Source organism: Anoplopoma fimbria, chromosome 6, assembly GCF_027596085.1.
Source record: "Anoplopoma fimbria isolate UVic2021 breed Golden Eagle Sablefish chromosome 6, Afim_UVic_2022, whole genome shotgun sequence".
Taxonomy (NCBI): Eukaryota; Metazoa; Chordata; class Actinopteri; order Perciformes; family Anoplopomatidae; genus Anoplopoma; species Anoplopoma fimbria.
Window position 1 is genome coordinate 16,733,684 of NC_072454.1, and position 23,939 is coordinate 16,757,622.

General features: G+C 40.6%; 1 protein-coding gene across 1 annotated transcript in view; it reads left to right on the forward strand.

Annotated features, from left to right (window-relative positions):
* The window catches only part of itga9 (integrin, alpha 9), a 47,447-nt gene that overhangs the window by 17,817 nt on the left and 5,691 nt on the right, over positions 1 to 23,939 (forward strand). The window contains exons 16-26 of the mRNA XM_054600094.1: positions 12,905 to 13,057; positions 14,099 to 14,175; positions 14,616 to 14,763; positions 18,541 to 18,627; positions 18,717 to 18,796; positions 19,018 to 19,101; positions 19,573 to 19,681; positions 19,797 to 19,904; positions 21,205 to 21,330; positions 21,522 to 21,641; positions 21,732 to 21,827. Of these exons, the coding sequence (XP_054456069.1) occupies positions 12,905 to 13,057; positions 14,099 to 14,175; positions 14,616 to 14,763; positions 18,541 to 18,627; positions 18,717 to 18,796; positions 19,018 to 19,101; positions 19,573 to 19,681; positions 19,797 to 19,904; positions 21,205 to 21,330; positions 21,522 to 21,641; positions 21,732 to 21,827 (1,188 nt within the window). The remainder of the gene's footprint in view (positions 1 to 12,904; positions 13,058 to 14,098; positions 14,176 to 14,615; positions 14,764 to 18,540; positions 18,628 to 18,716; positions 18,797 to 19,017; positions 19,102 to 19,572; positions 19,682 to 19,796; positions 19,905 to 21,204; positions 21,331 to 21,521; positions 21,642 to 21,731; positions 21,828 to 23,939) is intronic.

Sequence of the window (23,939 nt, forward strand, 5' to 3'; positions counted from 1 at the left end):
CAGAGGTGCTGTGTGCGTGAGATGGCAATGAGTCGTTTAACAAGAGAGCCGCCGACTTTATGTGGGAATTCTTCAGTTTGACGTGTTGCATTTAGTCATTTTGTACCATTGGCATGTTATCGTTCTGGAGTATAGTAGTGTCTCAAGTCTTCAAGAAATCAATAGATCCATAAGCAACTAAACTTAATTATAGTGGCATCAAGGACAGAAAACAGGAGCAGTTCAAATTTTAATGAAACAGGTACATTTTTTTGCCTGACTTTTTAAATGCATATAATAAAATACATTACTGTATACTTATTATCTTATGTAGGTTGGGTATTATATGCAGCACTCTATGGTAGTACGAGGAATGGCAATTTAAAGTCACCAGGGAAGATTTTACTTGTATAGAGTCCACAGCCTCACTAGTGACTCAGTTAGCATTGAACACAACGTATAGCTGAGGCAAATGGGATGTTATGAGTTTTGTAGGTATTCTGTCATAAACAAAACTATTAATGGTTGAAGGACCACCAAAGTTGGTTCAATTCATCCTGATGGAGACATCAATTGTTTTGCCATTTATCATGGCAGTCCATCCAAAGGTTGTAGAGACGTATTTTCTCTGAACCAAAAATGTCAACCTCATGGTGGAACTAAAGGAAACATAAGGGTATCACCAAATGAATTAGGATACATCATCTGGGAACCATGAATGTCTGTACAAAAGTCATCCATGAAGCCATCCATAGAGCCACGCTGCCAGCATGGCTGAACAAAACAAACAAAAAATGTCATGACAAAATAGTTCAGATCATGTTCTGTACTTTGTTTATGTAATGCTAAAGGTGTAATGTCATCATTACATTGTGACATATGTCTTACTATAAACTTTAAAGCATTCATTATTCAAAGTGTCAAGTACTATTTGGTTGGAGGCTGGCTTTTACTGCTCACTTGGCTTTGGTTTATTACTTGTCATATAAACACATTTAACTGTTTCTTTTGTTAGATGTCCTGCACCTTTTCTGTTAATTTATACATCTCATGGCATGTTTACGTCTTTAGCAGTTTATCTATCGCAATGTACATGTTTTTTTACTCCAGCAGTCCCATCACAGCGCAATGCACGTGAGCCTTAAAATCATAACAGGAGCCAATTCCATTTGTGGTCATGAGTGGTGTTGTGTAGCTCTGGAGACGCTTCGCAGTCTCCAAGGAGGAGCTAAAAAAGGCATTTAAAGCCCAGCCTGTAACAGTTGTCTGTTTAATTTAGCTTGTAAAGTATCCTACTCACTTTCCCCACCTCTATCCTCTGGCCTACGTCCCACTAAGCATGTGCCCTATATCTCATGTCCCCATTACATTTGCTCGGCACCACCGGAGTATTTAAAGGTCCGCCAAACTTTATTCTGTTGACTGCTGCTGTTAGTGGGGCATCTGCAGGATGAACATGTATCTGTCAAAGCTAAATGCGCTGAGGTCCTCACAAGTCTCTTATGACCGAATGGAAAAACTAGATACATGTAGGATTTGAGCAATACAATGCAGGAGATTATCAGACTGGGTAGATGAGCTGATGGATGATGGTATATGAAGTTACAGAGTGAACCAGCTTTTCAGAATTATTCTGCAAATGCAATTGAAAGGAGCTAATGTTTGAAGCTGCCTGTGTGTCTGCTTGTTAGCATCATGGAGCACCTCATTCATATCTCATTTGGCTTAATTTAATGGACAGATCTATCGTTGACATGCTATATTTTGTTAGAAAACAAAGCTAAGAAGACATCAACAAAACATATTTTTCAGCTTTACAAGCTAAAGAATAATTCAATGATTGTGTTCTGTTGTGTCTTATCAGGTTAATTTATGTATTGTTATCTCTACATGTATGTAGTCAGACGATATAAAAAGCTGCCTGTATCGACAAATGACTAACTTGTGAAATTTGGCTCTAGCAAATGATAAAGTCAAAATAGTTGAACTAAAATGATTAGTCAATTCATTAATGTGGTTAATCTGATCAAGCTGTTTTTTAAGTAAAAACGCCCCAAATTGTCCATTTGCATGTTTTGTTAGTCTTCTTCGATAGTAAACAGAATATCTTCGGGTTTTGGACTATTGGCCAGTCAAAAGAAGAGATTTGAATATGTCAACTTGGATTTTGGAGAAATTTTAGGTGAAAGAGGTATTTTCTAGTTTGCTTACCGAAATGGATATAGTGCTCGACAGGAAGTGCGGTTTTCAAGACTTGAATGTGGGTCTCACAACAGTTACTGACAGAGTGTACTACACACGTCTGTGATTGGCCACTTACCCGACAGTATTTAAACTTCATTATGCAGTGAAATCTACTAATCTGTTTCCTCCAAAGAACTCAAAACAAATGTGTAAAAATTTATTTTACTTACTGTTTGACCTAAGTCTGCTCTCCAAAGACAAACAGGACACATTGGAGAGTAAAGCAAAGCAGGAGTTCCTGTTGCTTCATCCCAAAGAATCTCCAGTAAGACAAAGTTCCTCGACACCGTCTGGCACGTGGAAACCCAGAGCGGAGCCGCTGCCACACTGCCGGCTTTGTTTTCCTCTTTACAGTTCAACAGAAACGTGCAATTCCCTTGATGCCGTTACCCCGGTTTCATTTACCTCAGGCCAAGAGAGCTGATACAATGAAAGTATATAGCAGGATGGTAATCATATCCAGCTGTCTTCTATTACACATGGCAGCAAGTCTATTTATAAAGACTATAATGGAAAAAAAAAAGGTAAAATATACGAGCAGTGCACTGCGATAATAAATCGAGTGGAAAATGACATAGTCACTGTCATATGACTAAGTTCAGCTGAATGCTTTGTCTGTAAGTATTAGTGTTAATACCATTAACTGGATAATAAAGAAGAGCTTTTCAGGTTCATTTTAGCTCAGGGTAATATTTTGGACAGGATTTCCCTACATGGTCGTGTCAGAGTGAACATTAAACAGTTCTTCTCCAGGGTTGTTTTGGGAGTGCACAGCCAACAGACTTTTGCTACAGTAAAATAAGTCAGATTTATCATGAAGTTCCTCTCATGCATGTGCATTTAAGATGTAAGTGAGGTATTATTTTTTGCTATGGCTGCTCATTAGACATTCTCTGTGTTCCACGTTGTTACTCATATCAAGACCGGCCAAAGGTTGGTCTGATTTTGATGATTTGTTGATTTTGGCAGCTAAGCATGCTGGGCAAAATGTTTCCGCAGTCTTTTGGCCGCGGTGCTGCCACACGATGCCACCGCAAGGCAACGTAATGGGTGGCCAAGTCTTACCACGAGGAAAGAGTTTCTCTTGCCATGATTCCCACTTCCACTGCAGAGGAAACATGTATGTGTGTACTGGTGCTCAGTGTGTGTGTGTTGTATCAAAACGTGATAAGTATGATGGGTCCTTTGCTTCGGGAGGACCCATCATACCCAGGATAGGACAAAAGGCTGTGATAACCTCATCACTTGGCATCGTCACAACACTTCCTTAGCAACCTGGCGGTGACCCTGTTATCATTTCCACTACTTGACCCATTTGTTAATCTTAGTGTATATTCCTGATGTGGTGGCGTCCACATCAAATTCTGCTTCCTGTGTAGACAGGCAAGATCCGCCACAAAGGAAATGGAACAAATATATACAGAACACATTTGTTTATGTCTCGGGGGAGACTGTTACCTGCCTTCCTCAGGTGGATTTGATAAATTGTGTTGCCGTGTTGCAGTTTTATCATGGCTTTGTCTAAAAACAATTGCTCCAACAATAACAGTGAAGTAAAAGTGCCCCACATTTTGTGCACTGTTACGAAATCGGCTGCAGGAAGCATCTGGAGACCTCCTATCACCAGGATGAAACAGACACACAGACTCTCTGAACTCCATTTTATAAAGGGGCACATTTTGAGCTGCTCCTCCTTGCTGATATCTCATCTATCAGCAGGTCATCTTCTCCAGAGGTTAAAATAGCAATTTTCAACAAAGGCATGCAATTACAGCGTTGCATTGATTAACTGTCAAGACATGAGGTGAAAATCAGCAACTGTGAAATGTATTAAGTAATATTCATTCTTTAAGAAAATGAAAATGAATTGCAGATAACGGACTTCCTGTCAGGATGTTGAGGGGAGTTAATCTCCTAAAGGGAGGAAGCCTTCAGTTGCTTGTTGTTGTTTCTAAACAGCAACAACATTTCAGAAACTCTGGTGCTTTAAGTTAGATAAGTAAATAAGCTATTTTCTTAGTTGAAGCATTAGTCTTCTTCTTATAATATTATTATTATAAGAAGTATAATCTTATAATATTATTATTATAAGAAGTAGAAGTAGTATAAGTATGATTCCCATTATTGCCTTAAACATAATACAGACTTAAGTAGTGACTAGTCACCTTGTTTCTATTTGATTCCCAGAACTGGAGACCCAAATCTGCTTCCTTAAAAGGATCTCATCTGGATTCCTCTTTTTTTTTCCTCGGCACCAAGTTTGTTTTGCTTCTTAGGGGAGCCGTGCATTTGTTCTTGTGGTGACTCGTAACTCGTCAGTCAGGTTACAATAGAGATCAGCGAGGGGTTAAAGGTAGCTAGACATTAGGGGTCAAGAATTTGCGGAATGAAGAGGTTATAATGCAGAACCTGTTAGAGTAATTCCCCATCAGTTCTGCTCTTGTTGCTGCCGAATTTTTTGAGCTCGGCTTCGAGGTCATTTCAAGATTAAAAAGCTGTCTAATGCTCTCAAATGAGATGTAGTAAGATACTGAAAATAGCACAGAGAGAAATAATGTGTTGAGAACAGCACAATGTGGGAGTTGAGTGAGGACCAACTGTTGTATGAGGGAACCCATCTGTATTTATAGGTGGCTGGCTCAGATCCAGATATGAACTAATTCAGCTATAGTTAGCATTGGAGTTGAATTAAGTTGTTGTTGATGGAATGTGATAAAAAATAACACGCTGATGAATTTGGTATGTTTGAACAGTAAACCTCTTCCATCTGCCAATTTCCAGCGGGGAAGTGAGGCACCTTTCTCTCCTGCTTTATAAATCCCAGCTGTGGTTTTAACTGTCCAAGGGTCAAATGTTGAATGCCTTCTTCATGATGCATGCGAGACCATAAAAGTTTCCTGTAATTTGTGTTTACGTGAACCTTGTTTTAAAAAGCAATAAATTCAATACAGTTGGATTCTCCAAGGCATAAGAGATGTATATCTCCTTATCTGCACCCTTGGGGATCTTTATTGAGGGGAGTCATTTTACTTAAAGTATGGAACAAATCTTTGTTTGTGTGTTTCAGGGGAAAAGTTTTTGTGTGAGACAAGGATTTTGAAAAGCATGTACTCTTGTGTGTACTTGTGCAAATGGATGTTCTTGCTTGCATGCTGCGTTAAGAGCAACATGGTATTTATTGGTGTTTAGTCGTGATGCAGCCTCATGCATGACAGTACAGATGGTATACGTTTCCTGTCAGTTAAGTGATGGTGCTTTTCTGTTTTAAGTCAGTAGGGAAATATGTGTTTGCTCATGGGAGACATTACACAGCACCATTTCTAGCAGCACTCAGTCTTCTTGCTAAAGGTTAGGATTTGGTTGATTTATGTTTTCACTGGGAGAGCAGCCCAGAATTGTACTCAGTGTTCTGTTTTTGAAAATGTACAGCTGACCAGTTATTTCTTGTCTTTTTTTCTCAATACCGTTTTTTGTTGGTGAAGGTAAAGGATGTGATGATACACAAAAAAAAATTCCATCCTGTCCAAGGGCCACAGTGACCAATAAAATATCAGTCAGAAGGGGTTTTCTTTGTGCAAAGGTTAATCACATTGTTTATTTATTGGTCTATTTACTCGTAATTACAATGAGTGTACAGTCTAATTAATCTATCCAGTTGTTTTTTGGGGGGGGTTTTCTAGCAAATTTTGCTGAGTATGCAGCATTATCCCTTAAGGAAGCAGTTGCAGTATCAATAATAACATATTTGCTATTGTAATAGACAAGATGTGTGACAAGCTTTGAAAACTGCTGTTCTCTCTTTTGTCAGTTTTCTGGGAAAAATGTGTTTTGATTCACAACAGGTTGTGGAGTTGCAGTGTGTGTTTTATCAGGTTAGTTTCTGAAGCTGGACAAACATCTGAGAATCACTGCCTACTACAAATATCAGACGGGCTGAATTACTTTCCAGTGGTTGGAGTAAACATGGGTCATATTGAATGGGAACAGTTTTCTAAAGCATTCCGCATACAATTGGTATGACTGGTAGTCTGTCTTTTTCAGATTACTCAGAATAATTTGGTTTTGGACAGGCTGAAGGTATTAAAACCCAAGTGCATTTTTTGTTGACTTGTAACTTTCCTCCAGCACAGGGGTAATTGAGAACATGGTTAGTTTAGCTGACTCATGTCATTATTTCAGACATCTTGCTTAACAATGCACCATATTTTTCTATTAAAAAAGGATCAAAGCAGTTCAAGCAAAAAATCTCAAATAACCTGCTGTACACTACCTGCTCTGCACCAAACAACAGAGAGACACAGTTAGCAACTAGCTGGTGAAGAAAATTCTCCATTTAGAAGCTAAAGAGCCACGTAGTTCACTCGTGCGTTGGTAGAGACCAAAAACAGAGCTAAAAGTGAGTGTATGTTGGACTTAACATTCATAAGAAACAGGACTCCTAATGAAAGATAATAGTTATTTTTAACTGCTCGGTGTGCAAATAAGCAACTGTTTGCTACCATGTTTACAACCCACAACTTTAGTTGTTAAGTTCTGGTCCACTCTCACTGGTCTCATCAGTGTCGTTTTCAGCAGCAGCAGCAGGCAGCTGTTTTCAGTGAAAACGCTAATAGACTGACTGTCCACCAGATGCCCATCACCAAACAGCAGACAGGAGCATTTAGCACTTAAACAGCCAGATATTTCCCTCAGGAGACAAAAAATAGAGCTAATAGGAGAGTTAATAGGAGAGTTAATAGTGAACTTACATTCGCCGGAAACACCACTCTACATGAATGCAAATGTTACTCCCTGTCTGCCTGATGTGTAAATAACCAACTAATTGCTCATACAATATAACCTTTATTAGGTGATAATGTGTCAGTGTTGGGTTAACAGCTTATTCTGCTGCCCCCAAATGTCCAGAAAATTACATAATACTAAAATAAGACCAGAAACATGACAAAAGTAAACGTAAATTGACAAAAATAACCACAAAAATAACAAGAGGCAGACGAACACCTCATTTGAATTGACAAGGCTATGAGGGCGAAGTGGTGGATGCAGGAACTGAACAATCCAGGCGCACTTAAAGAAAACAACAACAGGAAAAGCACATAAAGAGCATAACAATAACAAGTCACCAGGTTTAGAGGCAGATGCACTCTTTCTCACTAAGTGGACCTTGAAAATGTTCTTGAAGGAAGTTATTCAATCAGTTTTTTTTGCATCACTGGCAACAGCAGTCAGAACTGAGGAGCTGCCCCTTGGGGGATTTCATCAGGATGTAACGGACGGTTGTTGTGATATGAGTAAAGCTCATAGCAGATAAATCAAGTCTAAGGGGATCAAAAGAATTCTGTTAAATATGAGGAGGAGTCATGGGATTTCTTTATCGATGTGCAATCTTTTCTGTTTTAAGAAGAGAGATTGCAGTTTTGTAATTTTAAGAAGTTATGGTGTCAAAGCAGATAAACACTGATATTTCTGTCATGACCCACGTTACCACAAAGATTTAGGAGCATGAGGATCGTTTCCACAGACAGAATGAAGCTGTTCATACCTGACAGCTCTAAAATGGTTTACTAAAACAACTGGACGACACTTCTTCCTATTCCTTCGCAGTTTGTCATTCTAGGCTTCTCAACATCTGCTAACTTATTCTGAACTGAGCAGCTGCTGCAGTTTGACCTGTAGTCAATCTGGCAGAGAGATAACACACTGAAAACTTTTTTCAAGGACAAGCTGAGATAAGCTCTCTAAGTGCATGTCTGCCATATGCTGCAGACATTACTGTAAATACTTTCAATTTCAAGTTGTCTCCGTGTGTCTCACTACACACATAACCCCAACCTTTGACAGGCTGAATCCATTCATCACTTAAGTAAAAAGCTTTTCCATTTAAACCAAGATTCCCTGGTGTTTCGCCCTTGAATGAAATGGCCTCAACCTGCACGTCATCCAAACATCCATTGTCCTAAAAAGGAGTGCTGTGTGCTTGTTTCACTCACAAGTTAATAAAGACTTCCCATGACCAGGCTTAAGCTATACACTTTTTTAAGGCAATGGTTTGGCTGAGAGAGGAGCTCTTGAGCGTTTCAGCCAAGCATGAGGCGTTTAAACTGAAGATCAGAGCCTTTTGCAGCCTGACGTCATCCTAACTGCACCCACCATGGTGGAGCGGCTCTGTGAGCATGCAGGGGCAGTTTGGTGCGCTGCCATCGTGTTGATCAGATTAACATGTGAGATGTCAGAGCATGCAACACTAGAGTATAACTTGAGAACAGCTCAAGTTCAGGGTGAAATCTATATGTTAAATTAAGTCAGATTAATGCATACATTAGCAGTGTTTTTGCTCCTAAAACATGCAAGCAAAAGGCATTGATCTTTGGGAAATAGTCGTACAGGCAGCTGAGAGGGAAATGAAGGGGAAAGAATGGTTGGTAAGGTGGGAGTTATGCTCTGCGGCACCAAATAAATGGGTCCTGAGTGTGAACATAAACTCTGAGATAGTATATTGGCAGAGACGTTGCTCCACAGAGAGGGGATGTTGTAGGTGAAGGTTTGAATCCCAGTTGTTTTCTTTCAAAATATACATAATGGCAAGCTGTCTTCCATCTTGTGAGTTAATATGAAAATGCATACAGGGAGGAATACTTTGTATCAAGTGTATCATAAAAAATTGCAACTGCTGCAACATGCAGTTTATTTTGGTCCTATAGTTGAGATTTACAGTTTCCAAAATGTGGTGTGAACTGCTGGAAAACAGTTGCTTCCTGCTGAGTTTGCTGGCATTTCTGCAGTATGACGGGAACCATTAATAAGAGATTTTGTCCGTGGGATGATGAGGGGGTTCAGACTATTTCTAAGTGGCCATGATGGAAATTTACCTTTTTTTATTGGCAGTATTTCCGACTCCAAGGATACTGTGAAAACAAAAAATCCTTCATCGTGTAAAGCCATTATGTTTAATATTTGAAACCCTCAACTATCAAATCAGCCAGAAATACCCGGGTCATTTTTCTTCAGACTCAAACTACCTGATAATCAGACTAAATGACTGATCTATTCATCTTGCTGATGTAATACAGTCAAGGTGGAAGCAAGGAGCAGTTCTCGCAAATATCAAAGAATTATCTATATTTGGTTTGTTATTTCTCTAAGCCGACTGTCAACAACCTCCAAAACTGCGTCCATTTCAATCACGCTTGTCGCCATTTTCCTGACGCTACATTGGTGTCGCTATGTAACTAGCTAGCTATGTAGGAAGATGACATCCACAATTTTCAGGCCCACAATACACATAAATGAGCACAGCATCAGACCTGTTTAAAACTCTTGAACAACTTATGTTGGTGGCCATTCAGAGATCTGGAACCACTTCAAAAATAGTGCCATGCGAATAAACTGAAAGTTGCTGTTGTTACATACTCTAAAATTTGAATTTCTACACATTTTGCCTGTAAAGTGAGACCGCGGACACAAGTGCTGGAGCACATCTAATTTTCATTCATTTTTCAAGATATTATCACGTCAGTTGCCTTAAAGACATCATCAGTAAAAACCAACAAAGAGTAAATGTAATGGGACCCAAAGCAGGAAACTATAAGCATGTCTCCATTATGGTGTGTTTATCTCTTGTTTTGATAACTGTTTTGTGGTGATATAACCATTAAAATGTGTATCAGTAAAACACCAAAACATAGTGTAAATGAGCACAGGTAGAAAGGACTCATGAAGTCAGAAAACAGACTCATTAGTGTCTAAAGTTAGCTAACTTTAGCCAGCATAAATTACTGGTCGTACAAGACCAAGTGAGGCTGAAACAGCAAAACCCCTGACTGTGTTAAATTGAGCATGGAAAATTGGTATATTACAGTTGCTCTTATAAAAGCATAAGGAAATATAAGAAAAATAGAAATAAAAGATTTTGTAAATTTAAATGAAGGACTATGTAAGATGTATGTTATGTACTTAATGCTACAATATATAACACAATATATGCATAGAATACATGTAAATAGCAAAAACAAGGAATGAAAAAATATAATAAATATGTGCATCAAGCTCACACATACAACCACTGTGTAAATAAGTGAAAACGTGTATTTGTATTTTATTTGAATTCTAAGAGGACACATGTATTATTCCTTCTTTCACATGCCATATACTATTGCTTTAAAATAGGCAAAAACTGATATTAACCTGTAGTTTCATAAATCCACGTTCATTGTAATGGGCTTTGGGTCTATCTGATCATGGACTCACCCTGCTGCCTCTATATCTAAATGAGGATTAACACAGTGTAAGCTTTACAGAAGAGAATGACCAGTCACAAGCTTCACCATCATGTAAGGATCAGTTGTTGCGTTTCTTTCCATAAAGTTATAGGTAGCAGGCAGTTAACACTAGCCTGTGTCTTTCTCAGCTGGACCTCAGGAACTCCTCTGTTCCAAAAATACAGGAATTAAGGGCAGGACCAGGAGGGAGTAGGTGACTCGGCCTGGGGTGTGGACATTGGTGTGGCAATTGGCAGCATTGATCAAGGGATAATAAAAGCTGAGGCCAAGTGTTACCGAATGGCCTCCGGCACTTCTAATGTGAGCTTGCTGTGAGTCTTGAGAGCTCTCCAGTTAGTTAGCTGTGTTTCAAGATGAAAGTGATCCTGTATGTGCACAATAATAGATGCTCTGTTTAAAATCCACAGCATACTAGTTTAATGGAAAGATTAGGCCTATTTACTTGCAAGACAAAGGACACTCTAGATTGTTCAAAAACACCACAAAAATAAGCGGTGGGAGTTTGTGACAGTCAAGTCCCAGGGGGTCAGTTCACTCAGAGGCCAACGGACAGGGGCCATTTCAAGCATTCTGCTTTAATGGCTATTGAGGCTGAGGGCTTCACTGGTGCCTCACATAGTATTCCAGCACTGACTACAACATTGTGTCATGTTACCTCCCAGCTGAGCCGACATACTACTAGAACAACACAGTCTCTATAAGTCTAATGAGGCATGAACCGCAGGCCAGTAAAGGATGTGAGGTCAACCTCTTGCATCTGCTGTACTCAGCCTCAACTGTTGACCAGTACTGGCCAACTAATGTTGTCATTTTCAGTTAGAGCTGAAGCAGTTAGTGAATTATTTGATTTGTTGATTAACAAAATTATTCTCTAACTATGTGCTGTTTTTCTTGACTTGTGGGCTGTGGTGTAGTGGAGAGCAAGGTAGTTCTCCAATCAGAGGGTCGGTGGTTCAATACCCGGCTTTGGCCTTGGGCAAGACACTTAACCCCAAGTTGCTCCCGAAGGCTTGCCATCGGTGTGGACTGGATGTTGCATGAATGTTAGTTAGAGTCTGATGGTGGCACCTTGCATGGTAGCCTGTCATCAGTGTGTGAATGGGTGAATGATATGTAATATACTACTGATTGTAAGTCGCTTTGGATAAAAGCGTCTGCTAAATGACTGTAATGTAAATGTAATGTATACCTTTGGGTTTTGGGCTGTTGGTCGACAAACAATCAAATTGAGGAGTTGGGAAATTTCATAAATGACATGATTAATCAAGATTAAATGATAATGAAAATACATTTTCAACTATCAGTGCTAGAGCCAATTAAATAACAACAGAATATCTCTACAAAAATATTTTTTGGTCCATGTCTTTATCTGTGTGCAGCACCATTTCCCAAATGTCTATTCATGTCCTGCACTAACTTCTGCTCTTTCCTGCTTTAACTCTCTCACTGTTGATGAGTTGGGTGGGTTCTCCACTGCACTGGTGATGTGTTCAAAGCCCAGACTGGCTCAGTGCCTGCCTGAGGAAAGAGGATGGGTGGGTGCCCACAGGAAAATGCTGCAATAATGGACAGAAGGGAGAAAGTGCAAAAGAACAAGTGGCCTAAGTGACCACTGGAAAACACAGGGAAGCCCTTTGTGTTTGCATTGTGGGTTTGGCTCCAATCAGTTGGGCACTGGGCAACAGGTTGCATGGAGCTTGTTGGCTTTTATACACTTATAGACCAAAGCCAGATCCCACCAAGTCGCCTTCAAAGAGCTGAGTTTAACTGTAATGGACAGAAGAGATCAGTATCTGCTTGTCCCGTGTACGTCTTTCAGCGCTGTCAACTAATGAAGATATGGGATTTGATCACATTTAGCTCTCTGTTTTCATTCAGTCTGTATTGTTTCCAAACCCGATGCCAAATCAAACACTTCATTTGTGGTCTCAGATGGAGCCGCCAAAAACACAAGGATATCTCTCAGAGGCAGTGCCAGCAGGTTAAGAAAAATGATCTGTGTGTTTCCTTTGCTGAAAACCTAGTGGTGGCCCTGCTTTTACTTTCAGCGTAGTGACAGTAAATAAATAGTAATTAATCAGAGTGTTTCACTCGTCCATTTAAACCAATTCAGATAATTTTGTAGTTTATCAGTATAATTACATCTGCGTTCAACCCTGTGGATCTTTTGCAGAGTGATTAGAGTGATACCATCACATCCAAACTGTCTGATCTTCCGATAATCTGCAGAGTAATCAGTCCGTGCGCCAGGCCTCAATTGGAGAAAGATGTGAAATAACCATAATCACCCAGGCTGTCGCATGACACTTATTTCTTTGAGGTTTCAAATTAGTTTGAATAGTTTTGTGTCTATGGTTGGACAAATTTCTTTGCAATAGCCTTGTTGTTTGTGTTCTCTGCAGAAAGATGTAAAGGACGTGTTCACAGCCATCACGTTCGAGGTGGCTTACAGCCTGGGGAAGCATGTACTGTCGGGACACCAGGAGCGAGATCTGCCCGCTCTCACTCCTGTGCTAAGATGGAGAAAAGGAAACAAGATCGCAGCGAGGAACGAGGTAAAACTTTGAGATGAAATTATATGGTGTTTGGAAGTAGAAATTCTCTTATGTTAAGGTGCCAAAGTTTTCAGGGCCTCTCAATGTCTGATTTTCTGTGGTTAATGTAAATTACCAGAGAAAAGGATCTTAATATGGTGGTGGTGGTGGAGGAGGGTGATAATTCAAAATTTACACTGATCATTGGACATTTATTTTCCTGTGGATGGACTTTGATATGCAATAGATGATTGAAGTTGCTATTGATGAAAAAAAAACACTCTGGCCAATGAAGTACATATTTAATTTTTCTGAGTAAGAAAATGAGGATCACAGAGAATTTGTTGCTGTTGCATTTAAACCTTTTAATTTCAGTTTTGATGTATTTTTATGAATTATTTAGATACCTCATCATATTTGGTATAGTAATGCTTTGGTTCAGGCGTGCGGCAACAGATGAGGTTAAAAGGATGATCACTCTAACACAGCAGTTATTTTCACCTAATTCAAATTCTAGTTCATCTCTTCAATTGATTATAAAAGAACAAATTTGTTTCTTCCCTTGGACCACAGAAAGAATGAAGGAAATAGCTCAAATTGAGGTTATAATGATTTGGTGTGGCTTACCAGCTTATTATTGTCTGTGTTAGCTTTTCTTGAATGGAATCCAAAAAGACAGATTCATTTATTTTCTTTGCAACCACCTCTAACCTGCCCCACATGTGTTTCCCCACTGTCTGCACTTCTTGTAAAATGGAGGGATTTGCATCTTTCAGCACCTACAGATTCCATTTATCTGAATCTCGTCAACCTTACAGCAAACTTTACTGCTTGACTTAAGTTTCCTTTCATGATTTAGCGTTAAACCAAAGACCATCATCTGACTGATTAAAAGAGAGACCAAGAAGAGTAAAGATTTTGGCCTTCCTATATAAAATAAATCTCCTCGATAGCTTCATCAACAACACAATACTGCCCCCTAGTCTGAATGTGGAGTTGGTGTGTTCAGTGCATGACGGCATGAGGTCATATGAACTATGTACTTTACTGTTTCTTCTTTAGACTTGGTTCGAGAAGAACTGCCTCTCAGACGACTGTGCTGCAGACCTGAGGCTTCATGGGAAACTGTTGCTCTCTGGGTAAAAAACTTTGACTTCCTTGAGAGTGTAGATCCATTCCCCTGTCTTGGCTTTTTCTTCAGTACTGAGGAAGCAAGCTGACGTCATAGGCCATGTGGGTGTGGGTAGTGGAACCATGACGCATGCTTGGAGGATATCCATATGTTGTTCCATACTTTGGGAGTTCCCTGTCTTTTTATTGTGTAATTTTTTCTCTTTGTACGTTTAGTGACAGCATGTGTGTGTCATGGTAAGCAGGAGTAATCTTTTACATGTTCCAAAAACAAGAATTTTAAGGCCACTCTTTGTTAACTTTTAAAGCAAAAATTTCAAAATATAACAAACTTAGATTTGTTGTTGATAAAAAACTTTGCTTACTGCTCCTCCTGTTACATCCCAAAGTTGTCATAAGAAGCTTATTTATTCTCTGACATGCATTGTTTACTTTATGTTCCCATCAGGTTGTATAGCAAACCCCATTTGGCCCTCGGAGGAGTGAAGAACGTCTCTTTAAACCTGACCATCTCTAACGCTGGGGACGACGCCTACGACACCAACATCTACTTCAACTTCTCCAGAGAAGTTTTCTACATCAACTTCTGGCAGAAGGTTTGTAACTCTTGTTGCTCTTCATGTATCTGCTGTTTATTTACTGCAGTACACATGTTTGTTTCTGAAATGTATTTGGTTATTTGGCTGAAAAGATGTGGATAAAGTGGACCTCGAGCCACATTTTTTTTACATACATAAAACTGAATATCATAAGTTTTCCACTGAGATGTAAATATTCTAAAGGATTTAAAAGGACTGATTCCATGTCAGGAGCGTAGTCTAAACAGTGAAGCATACAAAAAGCCAGACCTGCAAGGAGACAGATGAACATAAAGCTTTGTCGAAACTGTGTAGGCAGCCCTGCAGATGGAAGGATAAAGAGCAGGAGAGCAGCAGCAGCTGTCCTATCTCACAGTTCCTCTGGCTGATCTGTCACACGCTTCTCTGACTCATTCAAAGCAGACACACCATGTCAACAATGTATGAGCTGTGTGGATGAGAACCAATCAGAACACACATGCCTCATATTCCCACAAGCTTGACCGTTCAAATCACATTACTCATGTAAAAAAAAAAAGGGGCCATATATTTAATGCAGGTATGTGAAGTGAGGATTATGACTGACCTTTATGGGGTTACTGATCAGGTATGCTCATCACACTCTTTGACCTCTAGCAGAAAACAATTTCAGCACTCCGTCTCTGTTAAAGAAATATCCACCCACTGCCATCCCACATTAAACCTGAGAGATTTTCCTGGAGACCGCGCTGTGCTGTATGTGGATGGGTTTTGCAGCAGCCACCTCTGCCTCTGCTCACGTCTGTTCGCTCACTTGTTGCAAAGAGGCCAACAGGTCCGCTCACAGCCTGAAAGAGACGCCACGTCAGTCTGAGCGCTCTGACACTAGTTTGCACCGGCTCAGCAGATGTTACCGGGGACACTATTCATCATTAAGGCTTTTGCCCTCATAATGGACCTTATGTTTATCTTCCAGCTGGGTTTTGAACCCCTGTGATGGATAGGATCATCTCTGTAAAGCACCTAACCTATGACATGATTTAAACCCCCCCCAACAAAGCTGAAATTGAATTGTAATAGAATACATGCTGCAGGCGTATATTAGGAAAACAGTGTTTCAGTTTGAGTTTCATAGCTAATCTAATGAACTAATTAAGTATCAGGTTACCAGTAGCCACAGAGGCTCATTTTGCTCAGGAACCTGATAAGTCAGGGTGGCCCACTGCAGAAAGGGAGCAGGAAGTGAACAGTATGAAGAGATGACAAAGAGGCCACCGAGCAGATTTACTGCCGTATGCTCAATGAGACATTTCTAATTACTACTGTTGAAGTCTGAGGTGATGGTGTGACCCCTTTTTGCAAAGTTAAGTTCCAACCCTCCCCTGAGGCTTTTTCTCCAGTGAGCTAAGCGTGAACTTGCGCTCCCCCCCCCTCATATTTGAGTGTGGGGAGTGTTATCTGTCTGTTGTTCTTGGAACACAAGCTGTCAGAAAGCTGTGGAGGTGAATTGGTTTCAGGAGCACTGCTTTCACTATCATGGGATTCAGAGACACCGGCTTCTGTTTTTTCTTTTTTCTTTTTATCTGTGAAATGTTTGAATTGTTAGTTCTAGCTGTTTTCTTTGTAGTAGAGGTTTTGGGCCAGTGGTTTATACTTCTACCCCGCTCCATTTTAGAAGTCATTATTTTGCTCCACTTAATTTACCTCAAAGCTATAGTTAGGCGCCACTTTGCAGATTATGACTTTACCCACAAAACTTAAAAATTATGACTTATTAGGTAAAACCACCCAGCGATCTCAAAAGAGTTAGCAATATTAAAATGCAAGTTTTTAGGTAGTTAGGCAGTGTGATGTTTGAAATCAACACCATAATATGTATAGGTGTTTGTCCATTAATGATATACAAAATGTTACCATATAACAATTGTATGCAAAGTGACATATTTTATAATCAGTGTATATATACATCACTCTGAAAGGGGCCATTCTGCAGAATGAGTGCTTTTATTTCTTATACTTTAAGTACATTTTGCTGATAATACTGAAATTGCTAATTTTACTTTTAATGGAGTATTATTATGGTTTGGCAATACTACTTTTACTTATAAAGCGGATAGGAATACTTCTTCCACCACTGATCCCTGGTGTAACAGTTGGAACAGATGAACATGGTTAAAAGTGCAGAAAGTGGGAAAGCAACTGAAATGTGTAAAGTTGTGAATTGTCAGTGGTCGCTGACTTTCTTGGCTGAGAGACGCAGCTTTGCACATGCTATGTAAGCCAAAGGTAGATCTTAATCCTCATACCTATGTGTAAAGTGTGAAGCAGGCAATGACACTGACTTGGAAAAGGTAGACCGAAGTAGAGCCAAATGTATTAATACCGAAGTGGATGGCGACAGATAGAGGCATGCAGAAAATGGGCCTCCTGTGTGTTTTCATCCACGCTGATGATCTACTCCAGTAGAGGCTTCAGCCGACACTAAAGCAGGGTAAACAATCCTGGTGAAATTTAGTGGGCCTGCCATTTGTGAAAATCCCAGCGTGTATTTGTTCCCCACAGAGAAAGACAAGAGAAAGAAAGTGAAGAAGTGCTGAACAAACAGACTTTGTCACTCTCTCCCTGTTGGAGGCACAACAGGCCATATGTCCGAGTGCTATGCTCTCTCTCAAGAGCTGCCAGGTGGATGATGGGTAAACAGGCTGACTTCCCCAATCCTGCCCAGTCCCATGGGATAGGCAGTGTTTGCGCAGCAGCATGAAGGAATACAGGAAATAGAGGAAATTCCATCATTGGCAGTTATGCTGGGGTCCCTTACCCCCCTACAGGGCTCGCCACAGTCTCCATGCAAAGGGCAGCGCTGCTTATTTAAGCTGACTTAATGAAGATTGAGGGAGCAGCCACACCCTGGATTTGCACTGGGACTCTGCTGAATAAGGGGAATGTCGGTGTGGATGATACTGTGGATGGATGTCTACCTTTAAATATGTCAGCAGAGACAACCTTCACACCTCTTTTCTTTATCACTTTTGGAAACATGTTATAAACACAAGCCCAAACTGGACAGCAGCCGATGCATGCAGAAGTCTTGTATGACTTACATTAAGCCCCCTGCAGAATGTTCCAGGAGCTCTAGTCTGTCTTTTTTTTTTTTTTTTTTAACATGGTCATGAATAATTTCTGCACTCTTTCATGCTCCAAGCACACAAGCTCAGCCGACAGCCTCTTAGTGAACTCTCGCTAAAAGAATTCTTACTCCTCGTAGGGTCAAGGCCCAAGTGTTTACACAGCGCAGCCGGTGAAGCTCCGTATTGTTTAGACAAGCTTCCAAACACACAGCCTGGAGGTTGTCCAATTACCCACCCGCTCAGATGTGTGTGTGCCATCGCTGCTTTTATACATTCTTCTTTTAACCTAATTTAGAACTTCAATAAAATATGAAAACCTATTCTTTTACATATAGAAGTCTGTTTCTAACAATAAACTTTGATCTTACTGTTAATGTTGGCAGTGTGTGTGTGTGTGTGTGTGTGTGTGTCTATGTGTGGTTTTAAAGCTGCAGTAGAGGTTATACTGTTGCATTTAGCCGTGCATATATCGTTAATAACGTTTTCTATGATATTTGCATTTATTTTACCACCCAAAGACTTTGTTGAGGACTTTTTGCTTGGTAACTTATCAAAACTAGTGTTCCCTATCACAGTCTGCGTCTTGTCTACTTCGTCTTCCTCTTTGTGTCTCGTATCTCCCACTCTGTCTCCAGTCTGTCTGTCTCTATCACCTCCTCTCACTCTCTGTCTATCTGTCTTTTTGCAGGAAGAGAAGGGTATTTCCTGTGGACTTGTTGATTTGGACTTCCTCAAATGCAGCGTGGGATTTCCTTTCATGAGAGCGCAGACTAAGGTAGTTCAAACCAAGAAAAAACTAATTGCATAATGTCAGAATTGCATTGTTTGCAGAACCGATGCTTTATTGTGTCTTTTTCTCCCCAGTATCATTTTGCAGTGATTTTTGACACGAGTCAGCTCTCTGGGGAAAATGACACATTGCAGTTCTTAGTTCAAGCAAAAAGGTGAGTCTTAAGAGTCTCACATTTTAGTGCATAACTAACAATAGTTTTTTTTGTTACCTGTAAATTAAAATTTGCAGATTTTTTCCCCTTAAATACGCTGAACCTTATGCCCCGCAGAACCACAGTTTTTCGTGGGAGTTTGTGGGGTTTAATCTTGTATACCGTAAATTAATTGATTTACAAAATGACTGAATAACTTTATTGTTCCTTGTTTGTTGCAGCGCCAATCCTGAGCACATCCTCTCTGACAACAGTTTGGATATGTCCATCCCTCTGGTTCATGAGACTGACACGACTATTACTGGGTAAGAACAAGAAGAACCATAACAGTGTAGTTAATTTTATACAAACTTTAAGCTGAAACAGGCTTGAACTGGTTTTCCATCTGTTTGCTGCTGGGAGGATAGGGAGTGTTTTTGTCCTTATGGAGCATGTCAACTTGAAACGCCTTATCTCTGAAGGCTTTATCATAGCTCTGCTCCACAGAGAAGGGAAAGAGATATAAAACAGCCCAAATCCTGCAGAAGTCTGACATCTGATAAAGCTGCTGTGTGTGCTCTCTTTAATGTGAGGGGAGGCTTCAGAGCAAAGCTGGACTCATCTGAATCATATCTCAACTGCTTAAGAAAACTCTGCTGTTCGGCTAATAACATGACTGAAGCCAGAGATGTTCATGAGGCTATTTTTAAGGTTATTTCTGTTGGCATTTTAATAAATAGTTACTGTGAATGCATCATCTTTCAATCTCTCTGCTGCACATTGTCTGTTGTCTGCAGTGTGGTGACACCGACCTCCTTCGTGTATGGAAACTACATCGATGCCTCTCGCTACGTACAGTTGGAAGACATGGAGTGTAACTTTCAGCCTCTTAATCTCACTTTCCAGGTACTGCTAACAGAGACCATGTAGGATATTCAGTATCTAGAAATGCTTCTCTTTATATTCACTTTTCTCTCCCTTTGTCTCCATCTTTTCCCGTCTCCGTGTGATATGGTTCCAGGCCATAAACAAGGGGCCCAGCAGGCTGCCTGGCTCCACTGTGGACATCAGAATACCCAACCGGCTGGCTGGCAGCGGAGCTGACATGTTCCACATCATTGAAACACAGGTGGATGCCAACAGCAGTCTATCTACATTATTTATCTAGACCAAATCGTTATTTATTGGTTCATTCCCCTGCAGGCGGCCATATTTTTAGCTCATTTATCCTGCATACGCCTAAGCTTCTCTTCATGGCACAGCTGCCTGTATCCACCTCAGAGGACACTTTAATGTACAGAGAGCTTCTAAACTGGTGGGCTTTTTGTCATGGCATGGCCAATTCGCTTAGTGTGAGGCACCACTGGGCCAGTGAAAAGCTAAGCAAGAGTGTTGACATTGCCACTGAAGCTAGTCAACTATTTAGTTTCACAACATTTTGCATTTAGATAAAGAAATACAATACTCCCACTGGGTTTAAATGTTTTCTTAACCCTTGCATTGCTCCTTTCATATAGGTAGATCATGGGGGAGCTCAAGCTGATAATTGTATTTACTGTGAATGGGCAGACAGGGTTGACTGTATCCCACCCTCCTTGAGCCCATCTGGAATCACTTTCAGGGGATCAGACAGCTTGCACGAAATGGGAATGGGACACCTGCAGAGCTGGCTACTGCCCAGTACCATCCCCAGCCTGGAAATACACATCATTAACGCTGTTAACACTGTGTCTAGCCTATGGCACACCGGACAGTTGCACACTTATATTTTATAGCTAGATATTCTTACATTTTATACAGACCTCCATTTGTTCAGACATGATATACAAGTTCCTGACTGTTACTCCACATGTACTAGTTTTTCTGTACAACATCCCTGAATCATCATTATTTAATAGGAATTTTCTATTCCTGTAAAACGGTAAAAGTGAGTTCAGCCTATGAATCTTCACACCAGCAACGGCAGCAGGAAAAGAGAGGACATTAGAAAGCGCTGCAATAAAAGCTCAGACATGCTGGGTGGCAACAGAGCGGACAATGAGCAAGGCCAGAGGAGATTTCCACCTCCAGAGCTTCAGGTCGGACTGAGGAGAGAGGAAAGGGGAAGTGTTCCCTGGGGGCTGGGCAGTAAACCAGACACCTCTAAATCACTCCATATGGGAAACCAGGCTGGGAGGGGTAACAGCTTCTTTTTGGGGAGAACTTCCTGTGAGCCCTGGAGACTCATAACAATAGTGGGATTGGGCCAGTTTAGGTGACTAAAGTGCTTGTGTGTACATTTTTGCTTCCAAACCCCAAATCTTTCATCATTAACATGACAAACTCCTGCTTTCCTCCTCAACAATGACACTAATCCTATGTTTACTCAACTCTGTTATACCTAATACTTCACTAGTGGTCAACCAAACTCTCCCACTGTCCTGTTTCAGGTAGCCGATGGCCGAGGGAACTGCACCCCTCACAGGAACCCGACACCGTGCACCGTCCCCAAGGACAAAGAGAACATCTTCCACTCCATCTTTGCCTTCTTCACCAAATCAGGACGCAAAGTCTTAGTAAGTATGCAGCCCCCACGTTGCACTTTGACATTGCAGAGGTCACTGAGAGTCGCCCCCTGTGAAGGATCCAGTTTTTGTTTTGTATTTAGTCATTGCAACATCTGTTTATCATACATTCTTCTCTCTCCTACACACTTTCTCCTGTTCTCTCACACTCCCTGTTTCTTCTTCTCTGTCTTTTTTAAAAGGACTGTGACCGCCCTGGAAGAGCTTGCATGACAATCTCCTGCAGTCTGGGCCTACAATTAAAAGATGAAGCTCTGAGCATAGATATAAAGCTTCTACTCAACACTGAAATTCTCAAGAGGGTAAGAAACATGTCAGAAGCTTGTTTCATTTAGTTGAACGCTGTTGTGATTCTAATAGTAACCTTAAATCAACCCTCTCTTAACCCACAGGACAGTTCCTCTGTGATCCAGTTTGTGACAAGGGGCAGCGTGCAAGTAAATGACAAGGCAGTGGAGGTGCCATTGGGCCTGCCAGAGGACATTTCTGTGAGTACATTATTAACTGTGAATTCACCCTCTACCTACAGGAATTGTAATATTTCCGCCAAATCTGCAGAATGCAAAAAAGGTAGATTATGGCACATAAAATAACTACATTTAAGATCACATTTAAGTGATATCTAGCAGCTTTTGTTACCAGATTTTCTTTTTTGTGTTTAAAAACTACTTAAAGTAGCTTGAAACAATGATTTTGGTTAGATGACGACAGTAGTTGCTTAAAATGACAAACCCACAGAATTATCGCCACACCCTACAGCAGCTATTTCCCAGCGATGGGCTTCAGAGTGCTATCTAGTGGGCCCGGTAGTACTGCCAAAAGGTTTTGATAGATAAAAAATATATATATAAGTGTCATTTACAAATCTAAACATGCTCAAGAATTCAGATAAATGGAAAACGTCAAATTAAAATGCATAATTTCAATGACTAGGATACGTTTGAATTCACCACGACAATCACCAGACATCATCAGGTAGAGACAAGCGTGTTTTGCCACTTCAAGGTAGCTAACATTCAGATGCAGTGACACGAAATTAATTGGTTTTTGAAACAAAAAAGTGATGTGGGAGAAAACCCTGTGCAAGTATAAGCTCCAGAGCATTTAGTGAAGAAATATGACCCTGAACACATTAAATTTGGATTTATAATGGCAGGCCGTGAAGGGTGAGGGTAAGCAGAATATTTATTTGGTCATTACAGACAGTGACAAAACACTAATTTACAGCCCAATTTATTTTTTTCTCTTTTTTCTGTCATGTTGTTTTTTTTCTCATTTATTTGGGAAGGTGGTCCTTGGATTTTTTTAACCTTACAGTTCCCTACAGCTCTTTTCAGTGCTTTGGCAGCTCTCAGCTCATTGGTTTGATTTTGCATCCCACAGCTTCCCTTTGATTCATTCTCACCGCTGGCAGTACCAAACAGTAGACAAACAAAATTAGCGATTAGCTGGTGAACGTAGTGGAGTATATCACCACTGAAAACCCAGATATGCAAATTATAATTTTTGTAATTTGTTTGCCTTCGCTGAGTCTAGATTAACAGCCTTTACACGGTTTATCTTGCCACGAATCAAAGTCTAATTCGCAGAACAGAACGTTTGCAGCTGGTGATGCTGCTGTATCTTGCTCAAAGGGACTGTGGCAGGGCAGATTTTAGGCATGAATCCAGGCATACTGGTTGAAGGACAGGGTACTCACTCCATGGCTGTGCTAGCAGAAATATATCAATAATAAGCATATCTTTTTTTTATCTTTAGGTATCCATTGTGTTGTAGTTAGATAATCCTTGAGCTGCTGATGTAGCCCAGGGAACAGCTGGGGCCTGTGGGTTTACTGTATGGTGGCACTTCTATCGGCTTCTTTTCGGGGTCCTCAGCTGTGCTCAAGGACAGACCCTCCCCCTACCGTTGTTTGCTGAGTGATTGAATGGGCCACCAGATCACATGTGATGATTATATTGAGCACCCAGCATGCTCGCATTGGGATCTCTCAAGTGATTAGGCTGCTGACCGGGTCTGCAGCCCTGCTGACCCTGAATTCCAGACGTGCTTGGAAAATTTAGACCTGCTATGGATATGTCCATACCAAGCTGCTCTTTCAGCACCTAGTGAGTTTGCTCATTCAAAAGACTGTTACCTCCCCGTCTAGGTTTTAGTAAACACTGTTACCTTTTCCCTCAGGATCCGTGCTGGCTAGAGTGCACACTGGAAAGTATGATTTGTGGTCCCTGGTTGAATCGCTCACAACAAGGCGATTGGAGTCATCAGAACAAGCTCACTTTTTAATCTCCCATGACATGTAAACAAACAAATATAAATTGATAGGATTCTTTTGTGAGTACGTAAGTTACAAACTTAGCATTGCAGTTGAATGAACTTCACATTCAATCAGACATTCCTAGAATTTTCTGATTGCACAAGTTACATTGGTAAAGTCAGAGTGCAACGACCAGTAGAGCTTTCATCTGTTCTGTACACACAAGCGCCTTGGCATGCATTACAACAGTTAGATTCCTGAGCTAGGAGTAAGGGGGAGGCATTAATGTGGGAAACTATTCAACAGAGAGATTAATCTCCACTTGTCCGCTGCGTTTTGTCTT